At 39.8% G+C, this 15,236-nt stretch overlaps 1 protein-coding gene across 1 annotated transcript in view; it reads left to right on the forward strand.

Moving 5' to 3' along the window:
- LYST (lysosomal trafficking regulator) overlaps window positions 1-15,236 on the forward strand; it is a 177,242-nt gene that overhangs the window by 124,356 nt on the left and 37,650 nt on the right. Inside the window, exons 40-42 of the mRNA XM_060035027.1 lie at window positions 1,664-1,908; window positions 6,651-6,717; window positions 8,091-8,247. Of these exons, the coding sequence (XP_059891010.1) occupies window positions 1,664-1,908; window positions 6,651-6,717; window positions 8,091-8,247 (469 nt within the window). The remainder of the gene's footprint in view (window positions 1-1,663; window positions 1,909-6,650; window positions 6,718-8,090; window positions 8,248-15,236) is intronic.

Raw genomic sequence — 15,236 nt, forward strand, 5'->3', positions numbered from 1 at the left:
AACAGTGAGAGGCCCGCGTACAAAAAAAAAAAAAAATATATATATATATATATGTATATACATATATATGATATTTGTTTTTCTCTTTCTGACTTACTTCACTCTGTATGACAGTCTCTAGGTCCATCCACGTCTCTACAAATGACCCAATTTTGTTCCTTTTTTATGGCTGAGTAATATTCCATTGTATATATGTACCGCATCTTCTTTATCCATTCTTCTTTTGATGGACATGTCGGCTGCTTTCATGCCCTGGCTATTGTAAATAGTGCTGCAGTGAACATTGGGGTGCATTTGTCTTTTTGAATTATGGTTTTCTCTGGGTATATGTCCAGTAGTGGGATTGCTGGGTCACATGGTAGTTCTATTTTTAGTTTTTTAGGGAACTTCCATATTGTAACCTTCAGATTTAGAATATAAGTTTAGTTTTTGTTTTTGCCTTGAACCGATTCTTTTTTTTTAAATTATCATAAAAATACATAACATAAAAGTTGCCATCTTAACCATTTTCAAGCGTACAGTTCAGTTGTGTTAAGTATATTCACATTGTTGTGAAACAGACCTTCAGGTTTAGGTTCTTAAACACCCTGTAATCTTGCCTATTCCATAACCAAGATCATTCTTCTCATTCACTTTTAGTCTCATCTTTGATTATCCACATCTGTGACTCACCTTCCTATGCGTAAAGCATATACACATTTAAGAGGGGTAATTCACATTTGTTTTTAGCAAAGTCCTGGCTCGTCTGTTTTTTTCCATTTATTATCAATTATCATTTAATTGCTTTAGAAGAAATCAGAATACCTTTTTTCTGTGACAGAACTTTTGTGCCTCTCTAAAAAAAGAGTTTATATACTAGTTTTCAATCAGTAGTGAAAATCAAGTATTCTGTTTTACATAGGATAATTTATTTCATTCTCAGGAAATAAATATTATTACCCTCATATTACAGGTATGATAACTGTAACACAAAGAGTTTAAGCAAGAAAAAAGACCCGTTCTGTCTGTCAGAAAACTATGCTCTTTCTACTGCATCATGTTGCATTTATTTAGGTGAAGACTCTTCATTTTGCTTTATTGATTTTTTTTCTTAGGGTCTGTATATAAGTGACTTTTCTATACAGACTTCTTAGTTTCTTACTGATTTCTCCAGCTGCAAAACATAGTGGTTAAGAGCCACAAGTGAATGAATGTTAAAAAAATAGAAATAGACTCATAGATATGGAGAACAAACTAGTGGTACCAGTGGGGAGAGAGAAGGAGGAGGGGCAAGATAAGGGGAGAGGATTAAGAGGTACAAACTATTATGTACAAAATAAATAAGTTACAAGGGTATGTGGTACAGCACAAGGAATGAAACCAACATTTTATAACAACTTTAAATGGAGCATAATTTATAAAAAAAATTGAATCACTATGTTGTACATCTAAAACTAATATAATACTGTTAATCAACTACACTTCAATAAATAAATAAATAGCCCAACCTTTGGAGGAAGACATGGATTTGAATCTCAGTTCCCCACCAGTCAATGTTATTGGGCAAAAAGTATTTTCTTGGAGGACTTGAGCTTAGTAACATGCCTATAATATCATGGATTCTTTGGAGGAAAATGTCACGCCTAAAAATAAAATCTGGGTTTTTTCTCTCCTTCCCGTATAGGTCCGTGATGATGTGTACCACAACATACTAACAAATAACCTCCCTAATCTTCTGGAATACGGCAATATCACCGCTCTGACAAGTTTATGGTACACTGGACAGATTACTAATTTTGAATATTTGACTCACTTAAACAAACATGCCGGCCGATCCTTTAATGATCTCATGCAGTATCCAGTGTTCCCGTTTATCCTAGCTGACTACGTTAGTGAGACCCTTGACCTCAGCGATCCATCAGTGTACAGGTAACTAAAGACATCATCACCTTTTGGCTTTGTCAATATGATGTATTTATTTTACTGAAGTTCTTATTGTGAGAATTTTCAAACATGCACAAAAATAGAATGAATGTATAATGAGCCCCATATGACCATGACCCCAGCTCAACAATTACCAAGATTTTTGCCAAACTTATGTCATCTTTTTTTTTTTCTTCTTAAGATGAGCCACACAAATCTTTTATGTCATTCATATGGTCTTTAGTACACATCTCTTAAGAAAAAAGGGGGACATTTTCTTTCATAGCCTCAGTGCTGTTATCATATCTAAGAAAATCAACAGTAATTTCATGGTCTCATCTAATATCCAGTCCGTTTTCAAATGTCCCCTGAGTATATCAGAGGTGTCTTTCTATAGTTGATTTGTTTGAGTCAGGCCCACTGTCACCTTTGGTTGCTTTGTGTCTAAAGACGTAACATCTAGAACAGCCCTATTTTTGTGTATGTATTTTTCTCTTTCTTTCTTCCTAACATTGACTTGTTTTTAAAACAAAAATAAGTCATCTATCTTGTAGGATGTCCCCCATTCCACTTTAGCATTTAGATTTTTCCTCTAGCCTCTGTACTTCCTAGAGACTGCAGATTACTTCTAAAGGCTTGCTTAGATTCAGATTCAACATTTTTTGGCAAGAATCCTCTAGAGGAGGTGGTGTGGACTTTATATTGCCCCATATCAGGAGGCCTGTGATATCCCACTCTAAGGATGCTCAGGCTGGTCCGTGGGTTCAGCCTCCCGTTGAACTTGTTTCTTTCATTGATGATTATTGTTCAAGTCTATTATTTCACTAGGGGTTACAGAATGGTGATTTCCTGTTCTCTCATTTCTTCTGCATTTATTAGTAGAAAACATACAAGATGAGCCCAGGATATTTTGTTGTGTCAGAGAGTAAGGAAATTACTATAGGCTTGTCAGAAGGACTCGGGAGCCATATTTGCACACACATGTTCATTGCAGCTTTATTCGCAGTGGCCAGGAGGTGGAGGCAGCCCAGGTGTCTGTCTGTGGATCAGTGGATGGGGAAAATGAGGTGCATACATACAGAGGAATATTATTCAACCTTAAGAAGGAGGGAAGTCCTGTCACATGATGAGCCCTGGGGACGTTGTGCTAAATGGAATGAGCCAGCCACAGAAGACAAACACTGTGTGATTCCTCTTCATGAGTTGTCTAGGGCAGTCAACTCAGAGAGACAGAGAGTGGAATGATGGGTGTGGGGGACAGGAGAAGAGTGGGGTGGATATAGGGGGTTGTTGCTCAGCAGGTGTAGAGTTTCAGCTTTACAAAGTGAAAAAGTTTCAGAGACCTATTGCACAACGGTGTTGATATTGTTAACACCACTGAACTAGGTACTTGAGGATGGTTAGGATGGTAAGTTTTGTGATGTGCGTTTTTTTTTTACCACAGTTACAAAAAAATAAAACACTTAGGAGCCAACTTGAAGTGGCTCTCACTGCCAAAGATAGGACAATCTGGGCATCAGAAACAATAATGACTACAGTTGCTTGAACACATTTGAATTTAAAAAATACTTAAGTTGGCTTTCCCTGGTGGCGCAGTGGTTGAGAGTCCGCCTGCCGATGCAGGGGACATGGGTTCGTGCCCCGGTCCGGGAAGATCCCACATGCCGCAGAGCGGCTGGGCCCGTGAGCCATGGCTGCTGAGCCTGCGCATCCGGAGCCTGTGCTCTGCAACGGTCGAGGCCCGCGTACTGCAAAAATTCAAAAAAAAAAAAAAAAAGTACTTAAGTTAACAATGACACTTTTTAAAGGCCCCCAAAACAAAGCAAAACTAAACTCACTGGTCACTGTTTGGGTAGGGCATCAATTCCTTGCTTTTGAAATTTGACAACTAAGGAAAAGAATTAAGCTTTTATCCTGCCTTTCCTGAATGAGTTGCCTTTTAGAGTAACCACATAGCCCTAGTTGATGAGGGAATATGCTGTTTCTTTACTTTTGAATAACATTCTCTGGCTAGGATCAAAAAGTCAAGAAATGACAACTGTTGGCAAGGATACAGAGAAAAGAGACCCTGTGCACTGTTGGTGGGAATGTAAATTGGTGCAGCCACTGTGGAGAACAATATGGAGGTTCCTTAAAAAACTAAAAATAGATCTGTCATATGATCCAGCCATTCTACTTCTGGGTATTTATCAAGAGGAAATGAAAGCACTAACTTGCAAAGATATCTGCACCCCCATGTTCACTGCAGCATTATTTATAGTAGCCAAGATACGGAAACAACCTAAGTGTCCATCTGTGGATGAATGGATAAATAAAATGTCACACACACACAATGGAATACTATTTATCCATAAAAGAGAATGAAATCTTGTGACAGCATGGATGGATCTTGAGGGCAGTATGCTAAGGAAACAAGTCAGTCAAAGACAAATAGCATACAAATAAGTATGATCTCACTTGTATGTGGAATCTAAAAATAAAAACAAAACAAAAACAGAACAAACAGAAAACCTCATTGATACAGAGAACAGATCGGTGGTTGCCAGAAGCATTGGGGGGTGGTGGTGGGATTGTGGCAAAATGGGTGAAGGGAGTCAAAAGGTACAGGCTGCCAGTTATGAAATGAGCCCTGGGATGCAACGCACAGCACGATGACCTTAGCTAATAACACTGCATTACATGCTTGAAAGTTGCTGAGAGAGTAAATCTTAAAAGTTCTCAGCACAACAAAAAAAAATCCTGTAACTACGTGTGGTGATGGCTGCTACCGAGACTTACTGTTGTGATCATTTTGTAATATCGAATATACAAATATCAAATCATTATGTTGGACATCCGAAACTAATATAGTGTTATATGTCCATTACACGTCAATTAAAAAATTATCTATGTAGTTTAAAGAAGAATTGACCGCCAGTATACTACTTAGTGTATTAGAATATTTTAATTATAACTGCTAAATAGTAGGCCTAGTTCAGACAGCTTTCAAGAAATCAGATTCAATTTAATTTTTGTCAATTTAAAAAAGAGCAAATGGCACATTATTTATCTTTTAGACATTTTTATACACTGCTAATGTACATTTAAATTTTTACACTACTGAGGACTTCCCTGGTAGTGCAGTGGTTAAGAATCCACCTGCCAATGCAGGGGACATGGGTTCGAGCCCTGGTCCGGGAAGATCGCACATGCTGTGGAGCAGCTAAGCCCGTGCGCCACAACTACTGAGCCTGCTCTCTAGAGCCCGCGAGGCACAACTACTGAAGCCCGCACGCCTAGAGCCCATGCTCTGCAACAAGAGAAGCCACTGCAATGAGAAGCCAGCACACCGCAGCAAAGAGTAGCCCCAGCTCAACGCAACTAGAGAAAGCCTGTGCGCACACAGCAACAGACCCAACGCAGCCAAAAATAAATAAATAAATTTATATTTTAAAAAAAAAGAATGATATTGTAGAAATGTATATTATGGAGGAGGGGGAGATTTTTATTTAAATGTAATTATACATACACAAATAAGGAGAGAGCATCTGGAAAGGCATGTACCCTTCCAGATATATTGTGAGTAATAGTATTGTGGTTGATTTTTGGTTTATTCTATTCACTCATCAGTAACTTCTGATTTTCCAACCACAACAGTATCACCTGTGTTCAAAAAAACTACTTACACTGTTTAGAAAACAATTGCATGCATGGCAGGATCTCGAACATGATTTCTCCTATATTGAGGTGAATTTGTATCTATGCTATAAAACTGTCTTTACTTTTTAACAAAGTTTTTAGGATTATCAGAGTCTCAAAAATGAAATGAATGTGTTTGCTATCACTAACTTTAATATCCCTAGGAAATAATTTTCCCAAAAAATAGATAAATCATCCTCTGGCTAAGCAGACCTGGTTTGACTTAACTGAAACTTGAGCAAATCTTGATGTTGATCTAGTTGTGGTGCCAGATGTTGAAACTCCAGGTGGTCCCATCCTGGTGCCAGACCAGATGGCACCTCAGCCAGAGCAGCCTCTGCCCTTCCTCGTTGCATCTTGTTCTCTTGCTCTTTCATGGGCCTCACACAGATGCTGCTTGACTCTGTAGCTTGTGAAAGTGGAGACTGATCCTAGAGTTCTCTTTCCTCCCTGATACAGTGTGAACACCAGCACAGACGTGCATACGCATGCACACGTTTGCTACACTGTGCACATGGTGTCAGTCGCTGTCCCCGAATTAGGTAACAAAATGTTTATGTCAGTACTCGCACTCCAGATCTCAGGGTGGTCATTTTAAGCATGTGTTGTTTCTTCAGTTTTCAGTAACTTAGTAATTACATAACATCTTCTCATGATCATGTCTCCTGTCCAAACTGCCCTTCACTCTTCCTTGCTGAGCTGGGTGTAGCATGTGGAAATGGGGGCAGGAACTTCCAGGGCTTGGTAGGAATCAGCTGCCGTGGGCAGCATCCGTTATGATTTGGAGGAAGTAGAGGAACCAGGGAAGGGAGGGAGAACAGCAGCTCTTCTTGTGTAGGTTATTCGTTAAGTCAGGATTTCCTAATAATGGTATGCATCTGTTTAGAAAAATTCTATCTTCATAGGTTATGAAATCATAATTGTGACTTAATTGCAAAGCAACATGTGTAAGCACTAAACCAAGGGCTGAGTATTTTGTTGACCACTTATTTACTTGTAAACATCTAAGGCAGCTTAAACCTGACAGTATCAGCATACTTCGATGTTTTCCATCATCTCTTCCTTTGTAGAAATCTCTCCAAGCCCATAGCCGTGCAGTACAAAGAAAAAGAAGATCGTTACGTGGACACATACAAGGTAGGTTTAGTTTTTCCTCATGTATTTTGATAAGTAAAAACTGGATTTTTGTTTTACAGACTGTTTTACCTAATTTTAAACATATAGTATTGCTTTTTCTGTTTTCCACTTCCTTGTGCTTTGATTGACAGACAACTGGAAATCACTATGTGATTTTAAATATTATTCTGTCTTAATTCTCTGAAAACATTTTGCCCAGAAAAAGAAATGCACTTACTGTTACATAAATTGGAAGCTCATAATCCATTGTAATGTTCAAATATATAAATAATTATATTCCTTACAAAAATCACAAAGATTTCCAGGGACCTGCTATTTGTATCCCCTAGTGTTATATATAATAATATCAATATATTTATAATGTACTATAGTCCCTTATTATTCATCTCAGCAAATTGTGTACAGGTTTATTAACAAAAAATACTGGATTGTAAAGTTTAAAAATAGAAATTAATTACCCATTTCTGTGAAATTAATATTAATGGAATCCTGCTGGAGATTTAAAAAATCCCATTAGCCGTATGTTACAGTCTTCACAACAGTATCAAGATAGGAGCAGCTGAAGCAGTTTTCTCATATTCACCATGTTATCTTATGTCAAAGTTCCAGAAAGCTCCATCCAAGCGTCTTACAACTGTCACTGCTTGATGCTTCTGCAGCTAAAAATGCAGCAGTGCTATGGGAATCAAAGAGAAGTGACTCCAGAAAATTCACTGTCACCTGACTCTGTTATTAGAGACAGAAGCTACAGGAGATGAGAATAGTGACAGATGTTAAAGATTTGATTGAGCTTCTTACTTTATGATGGGAAGACAGGAGTAGTTGAAAAGTCACCACTGTCTTTGTTATTTCTGTGTAACTCCACTGCAAGACAGCTATAAAATGTTATATTAAAGAATTCCAATAATATGATACAGGTTTTACATTTCTATTGCAGTTCTTCTGATAGAGAAGCATTTCTCTAAAGAATGTAGCATTACAGCTTGAAACCCTCTTAAGACGCAGACATCTCTAGTGAGAGAGGCAGCTCTTATTTATTGAGCCCTTGATCAGTTGAGATATATTAGATATATATTATCTAAACTGATATTAGTATCAGTTTAGATTTATGTATTAGTTGGGAGCCAGAGGGCTGGGAGGTGGGGTACAGAACAGGTGGGTTCTCTATGAGCAAATGAGAGGGTAAACATGCACGCAGTGTGTGGTCAGGCCTTAGTGGGGCACCAGACCCCCGGACACTCAGGAGGGCTATGGGTAAGCCATGGAGAATGGTGTCTAACGGGCAGCAGAGAGGATGGGAAAGAAGACAAGTGAGGCGGCTCCAGCTCTGCCTGGAGCTCACTGTCACGAGTTCTGGTCCCTGTGTCCTTCAGTACCTGGAGGAGGAGTACCGCAAAGGAGCCCGGGAAGACGACCCGATGCCCCCGGTGCAGCCCTACCACTACGGTTCCCACTACTCCAACAGCGGCACCGTGCTCCACTTCCTGGTCAGGATGCCCCCTTTCACAAAGATGTTTTTAGCCTATCAAGGTAAGGGTTGTTTCATAACTACCTCAAAGGTCAGATTGGTCATCGGGGATAAAACACTTGTCTGACGTCCTGAGAACGTACTGAAACTAATCAAACCATAGGAAAAAGAATTCTATATATTCCCACAACAAAATTCTCTTCAAGAAACCAGCAGTGGTACTAGGAGGATGTGGAATTCGCATCTCCGCACAACTAGGGCACCTACCAGGCCCCAGTGGGGGACTGCGGACACCTAAGGGGACGGGAGGAACCCCCAGTGACCGGGTAGGACGCGGGGCATGGGAGGAGTGAAGTGGGAGAAGTGGAGGCGGGACGGGACTGGCGCCCCTGAGGGGAAGGGATCCCAGTCCAGAAGGGGGAAATTGGGGAACCATTGGAAGGGCAGAGGATCAAAAGGGAGCATGGCCAGGTTTCCCCTGCCCACTTGGGCCCCCAGGAACCTGCTGAGATCCCCGGACCTGATCCTCTGCCCACCGAGGCCCCCTCCAGGCGCGCGGGTCCTGAGGGAGTGGAAGGTGGGGAAGGGGGAGCAAAAGTAAAGCCCAGACCTCCAGGACCGGCACCCCTGAAGGGTGGCTGGGGGAGAGAAGGAGTTCCTACACCCAGCAGGACCCACCCACGGTTAGGGGTCCAGTGGCGACGGGGGAGACCCTGGGGGAGATGGTGGGGGAGGGGCACAAAGGAACGGAGGGGAACGGGGCCAGCGCTTTCCCTGTCCACTTAGGCACCAGGGAACGTGTTGGGCTCCAGGGCCTAATCCTCTGCCCTCGGAGCCTCCCTCCTGCCGTGCAGAGCCCAAGCCCCACCCCATCCCCCCACCCGGGGCCCCACCCCATCCCCCCACCCGGGGCCCCACCTCTACACGCAGAAACCCCCTCTGAGACCCCCTCCAACGAGCTGGGCCTAAGCCCCACCCACACACCCTCAGGCAGGGCCCTGCCTCCAAAGTCCGGAACTGTACACTCCAGAGACCCTCCTTTCGAGATGCTGCCTCTCCCCTTCCATGCAGGTCCTAAGCAAAGGCCCTGCCCCACGCTGAAACGTCGCCCCCCCACCCGCCTAGGTCCCGGTCCACCCTAAACCCCGCCCCTGCCTAAGTTCCACCCCTTGCCTAAACCCCGCCCCTATAGCCAAGGCTTTTTTTTTTTTTCTTTTTTCCTCTTTTAGATTGGAGTCCTGTTCTGTTGATACATTGTTGTTGATTCTTTTGTATTTTTATTTTTCCTAATAAATCTTTTAGTTTTCTAATTTTATTTTATTCTTTATACTTTGTTATCATTCTCTCTTTTTAACTTATTCCCCCGGCTTTTTTCTTTTTTCTTTTGTTTTTATTTTGCCTTGTTGCAGTTGTTTCAATTATAGTTTTATTTTTCCTAATATATTTTTTTATCTTTCTAATTTTATTTGTTTTTGATTCTTTGATATTGTACTGCTCCTTTTTTTTCTTCCTTCCTTCCTTCCTTCCTTCCTTCCTTCCTTCCTTTCTTCTTTCTTTCTTTCCTTCCTTCCTTCCTTCCTTCCTTCCTTCCTTCCTTCCTTCCTTCCTTCCTTCCTTCCTCCCTCCCTCCCTCCCTTCCTTCCTTCCTTTCTTTCCACAAAGCTTGCGGGATCTTGGTACCCAGGCCACAGGTCAGGCCTGAGCTCCTGTGGTGGGAGCTCCGAGTCCAAACCGCTGGACTAACAGACCCCAGGGAATATTAATCACAGTGAGACCTCCCAGAGATCCTCATCTCATCACCAAGACCCAGCTCTATCCAACGGCCTGCAAACTCCAGTGCCGGACATCTCAGGCCAAACAACCAGTAAGACAGGAATACAGCACCATCCATCAAAAAAAAGAAAAAGAAACAACAAAAAAATATGTTACAAAGGAGCAAGGTAAAAACCTACAAGACCAAATAAATGAAGACAAAATAGGCAACCTACCTGAAAAAGAATTCAGAATAATGATAGTAAAGATGATCCAAAATCTCAGAAACAGAATGGAGAAAATACAAGAAACATTTAACAAGGATCTAGAAGAACTAAAGGGCAAACAAACAGTGATGAACAACACAATTGCTAAAATTAAAAATAACTCTACAAGGAATCAATAGCAGAATAACTGAGGCAGAAGAACGGATAAGTGAGCTGGAAGATAAAATGGTGGAAATAACTGCCAGGGAGCAGAATAAAGAAAAAAGAATGAAAAGAATTGAGGATAGTCTCAGAGACCTCTGGGACAACATTCAACGCACCAGCATTCGAACTATAGGAGTCCCAGAAGAAGAGAAAAAGGAAGGGTCTGAGAAAATATTTGAAGAGATTATAGTCAAAAACTTCCCTAACAAGGGAAAGGAAATAGTCAAGTCCAGGAAGCACAGAGAGTACCATACAGGATAAACCCAAGGAGAAACACACCAAGACACGTATTAATCAAACTATCAAAAATTAAATACAAAGAAAAAATATTAAAAGGAGCAAGGGAAAAGCAACAAATAACATACAAACAAGGGAATCCCCATAATGTTAACAGCTGATCTTTCAGCAGAAACTGCAAGCCAGAAGGGAGTGGCAGGACATATTTAAAGTTATGAAAGGGAAAACCTACAACCAAGATTACTCTACCCAGCAAGGATCTCATTCAGAGTTAATGGAGAAATTAAAACCTTTACAGACAATAAAAGTTAAGAGAATTCAGCACCACCAAACCAGCTTTACAACAAATGCTAAAGGGACTTATCTAGGCAGGAAACACAAGAGAAGGAAAAGACCTACAAAAACAAACCCAAAACAATTAAGAAAATGGAGCATACATATCAATAACTACCTTAAATGTAAATGGATTAAAGCTCCAACCAAAAGACATAGACTAGCTGAATGGATACAAAAACACCTGTATATATGCTGTCTACAAGAGACCCATTTCAGACCTAGGGAGACATACAGACTGAAAGTGAGGGGATGGAAAAAGATATTCCATGCAAATGGAAATCAAAACAAAGCCGGAGTAGCAAGTCTCATATCAGACAAAATACACTTTAAAATAAAGACTATTACAAGAGACAAAGAAGGACACTACATAATGAACAAGGGATTAATCCAAGAAGAAGATATAACAATTGTAACTATTTATACACCCAACATAGGAGCACCTCAATACATAAGGAAAATGCTAACAGCCATAAAAGGGGAAATCGACAGTAGCACAGTCATAGTAGGGGACTTTACACCCCACTTTCACCAATGGACAGATCATCCAAAATGAAAATAAATAAGGAAACACAAGCTTTAAATGATACATTAAACAAGATGGACTTAATTGATATATATAGGACATTCCATCCAAAAACAACAGGATACACTTTCTTCTCAAGTGCTCATTGAACATTCTCCAGGATAGACCATATCTTGGGTCACAAATCAAGCCTTGGTAGATTTCAGAAAATTGAAATCATATCAAGTAACTCTTCCTACAACAACGCTATGAGACTGATATCAATTACAGGAAAAAAACTGTAAAAAATACAAACACATGGAGACTAAGCAATACGCTACTAAATAACCAAGAGATCACTGAAGAAATAAAAAAATACCTGGAAGCAAATGACAATGAAAACACGACGACCCAAAACCTCTGGGATGCAGTAAAAGCATTTCTAAGAGGGCAGGTTGTAGTAATACAATACTACCTCAAGAAACAAGAAAAATCTCAGATTCACAACCTAACCTTACATCTAAAGCAATTAGAGAAAGAATAACAAAAAAAAAAAAACACCCAAAGTTATCAGAAGGAAAGAAATCAAAGATCAGATCAGAACTACATGAAAAAAAACTGAAGGAAACAATAGCAAAGTTCAATAAAACTAAAAGCTGGTTCTTTGAGAAGATAAACAAAATTGATAACCATTAGCCAGACTCATCAAGAAAAAAAGGGAGAAGAGTCAAATCAATAGAATTAGAAATGAAAAAGGAGAACAACTGACACTGCAGAAATACAAAAGATCATGAGAGATTACTACAAGCAACTCTATGCCAATACAATGGACAACCTGGAAGAATTGGACAAATTCTTAGAAAAGAACAACCTTCCGAGACTGAACCAGGAAGAAATAGAAAATATAAACAGACCAATCACAAGCATTGAAATTGAGACTGTGATTAAAAATCTTCCAACAAACAAAAGGCCAGTACCAGATGGCTTCACAGGCTAATTCTATGAAACATTTAGAGAAGAGCTAACACTTATCCTTCTGAAACTCTTCCAAATTATAGCAGAGAGAGGAGCACTCCCAGTCTCATTCTATGAGGCCACCATCACCCTGATACCAAAACCAGACAAATATGTTACAAAGAAAGAAAACTACAGGCCAATATCACTGATGAACATAGATGCAAAAATCCTCAACAAAATACTAGCAAACAGAATCCAACAGCGCATGAAAAGGATCATACACCATGATCAAGTGAGGTTTATCCCAGGAATGCAAGGATTCTTCAGTATACGCAAATCAATCAATGTGATACACCATATTAACAAACTGAAGGATAAAAACCTATCATCATCTCAATAGATGCAGAAGAAGCTTTTGACAAAATTCAGCACCCATTTATGATAAAAACTCTCCAGAGGGAACCTACCTCAACCTAATAAAGGCCATTTATGACAAACCCACAGCCAACATCATTCTCAATGGTGAAAGACTGAAATCATTTCCTCTAAAATCAGGAACAAGAAAAGGTTGCCCACTCTCACTGCTATTATTCAACATAGTTTTGGAAGTTTTAGCCACATCAGTCAGAGAAGAAAAAGAAATAAAAGGAATCCAAATCGGAAAAGAAGAGGTAAAACTGTCACTGTTTGCAGATAACATGATACTATACATAGAGAATCCTAAAGATGCTACCAGAAAACTACTAGAGCTAGTCAATGAATTTAGTAAAGTAGCAGGATACAGAATTAATGCACAGAAATGTATCGCATTCCTATACACTAATGATGAAAAATCTGAAAGAGCAATTAAGGAAACACTCCCATTTACCATTGCAACAAAAAGAATAAAATACCTAGGAAGAAACCTACCTAAGAAGACAATAGACCTGTATGCATAAAACTGTAAGACACTGATGAAAGAAATTAAAGATGATACAAACAGATGCAGAGAAATTCCATGTTCTTGGATTGGAATAATCAACATTGTGAAAATGACTATACTACCCAAAGTAATCTACAGATTCAGTGCAATCCCTGTCAAACTACCAATGACATTTTTCACAGAACTAGAACAAAAAAATTGCACAATTTGTAAGGAGACACAAAAGACCCTGAATAGCCAAAGTAATCTTGAGAAAGAAAAATGGAGCTCTAGGAATTAGGCTCCCAGACTTCAGACTATACTACAAAGCTACAGTAATCAAGACAGCATGGTACTGGCACAAAAACAGAAATACAGATGAATGGAACAGGATAGAAAGCCCAGAGATAAACCCACATAGATATGGTCACCTTATCTTTGATAAAGGAGGCAAGAGTATACAGTGGAGAAAAGACAGTCTCTTCAATAAGTGGTGCTGGGAAAACTGGACAGCTACATGTAAAAGAATGAAATTAGAACACTTCCTAACACCATAAACAAAAATAAACTCAAAATGGATTAAAGACCTAAATGTAAGGCCAGACACTATCAAACTCTTAGAGGAAAACATAGGCAGAACACTCTATGACATAAATTGCAGCAAGATCCTTTTTGACCCACCTCCTAGAGAAATGGGAAAAAACCAAAAATAAACAAATGGGACCTAATGAAAGTTAAAAGCTTTTGCACAGCAAAGGAACCATAAACAAGACAAAAAGACAACCCACAGAATGGGAGAAAATATTTTCAAACGAATCAACGGACAAAGGATTAATCTCCAAAATTTACAAGCGGCTCATGCAGCTCAATATCAAAAAAACAAACAACCCAATCCAAAAATGGGCAGAAGACCTAAATAGACATTTCTCCAAAGAAGACATACAGATTGCCAACAAACACATGAAAGAATGCTCAACATCACTCATCATTGAGAAATGCAAATCAGAACTACAATGAGGTGTCACCTCACACCAGTCAGAATGGCCATCGTCAAAAAATCTGCAAACAATAAATGCTGGAGAGGGTGTGGAGAAAAGGGAACCCTCTTGCACTGTAGGTGGGAATGTAAATTGATACAGCCACTATGGAGAACAGTATAGAGGTTCCTTAAAAAACTTACAGTAGAGCTACCATATGACCCAGCAATCCCACTACTGGGCATATACCCTGAGAAAACCATAATTCAGAAAGAGTCATGTACCACCATGTTCATTGCAGCACTATTTACAATAGCCAGGACATGGAAGCCACCTAAGTGTGCATTGACAGGTGAATGGATAAAGAAGATGTGGCACATATATACAATGGAATATTACTCAGTCATAAAAAGAAACGAAATCGAGTTATTTGTAGTGAGGTGGATGGACCTAGAGTCTGTCATACAGAGTGAAGGAAGTTCGAAAAAGAAAAATAAATACCGTATGCTAACACATATATATGGAATCAAAAAAAAAAAAAAAAGGTTCTGAAGCACCTAGGGGTAGGACAGGAATAAAGACACAGACGTAGAGAATGGACCTGAGGACACGGGGAGGGGGAAGGGTAAGCCGGGACGAAGTGAGAGAGTAACATTGACATATACACACTACCAAATGTAACGGCTGCATCGCACAGGGATATCAGCTCGGTGCTTTGCAACCACCTAGAGGGATGGGATAGGGAGGGTGGGAGGGAGACGCAAGAGGGAGGGGATATGGGGATATATGTTTATATATATAGCTTCACTTTGTTATACAGCAGAAACGAACACAACATTGTAAAGCAATTATACTCCAATAAAGATGTTAAAAAAAAACCAGCAGTAAGCCACATGACCTTGTTAATGTCTTACATTTTAGCTTCAAATTGAACATGTCTAAGTTTATAAAAGTGCAA

Source organism: Delphinus delphis, chromosome 16, assembly GCF_949987515.2.
Source record: "Delphinus delphis chromosome 16, mDelDel1.2, whole genome shotgun sequence".
Taxonomy (NCBI): Eukaryota; Metazoa; Chordata; class Mammalia; order Artiodactyla; family Delphinidae; genus Delphinus; species Delphinus delphis.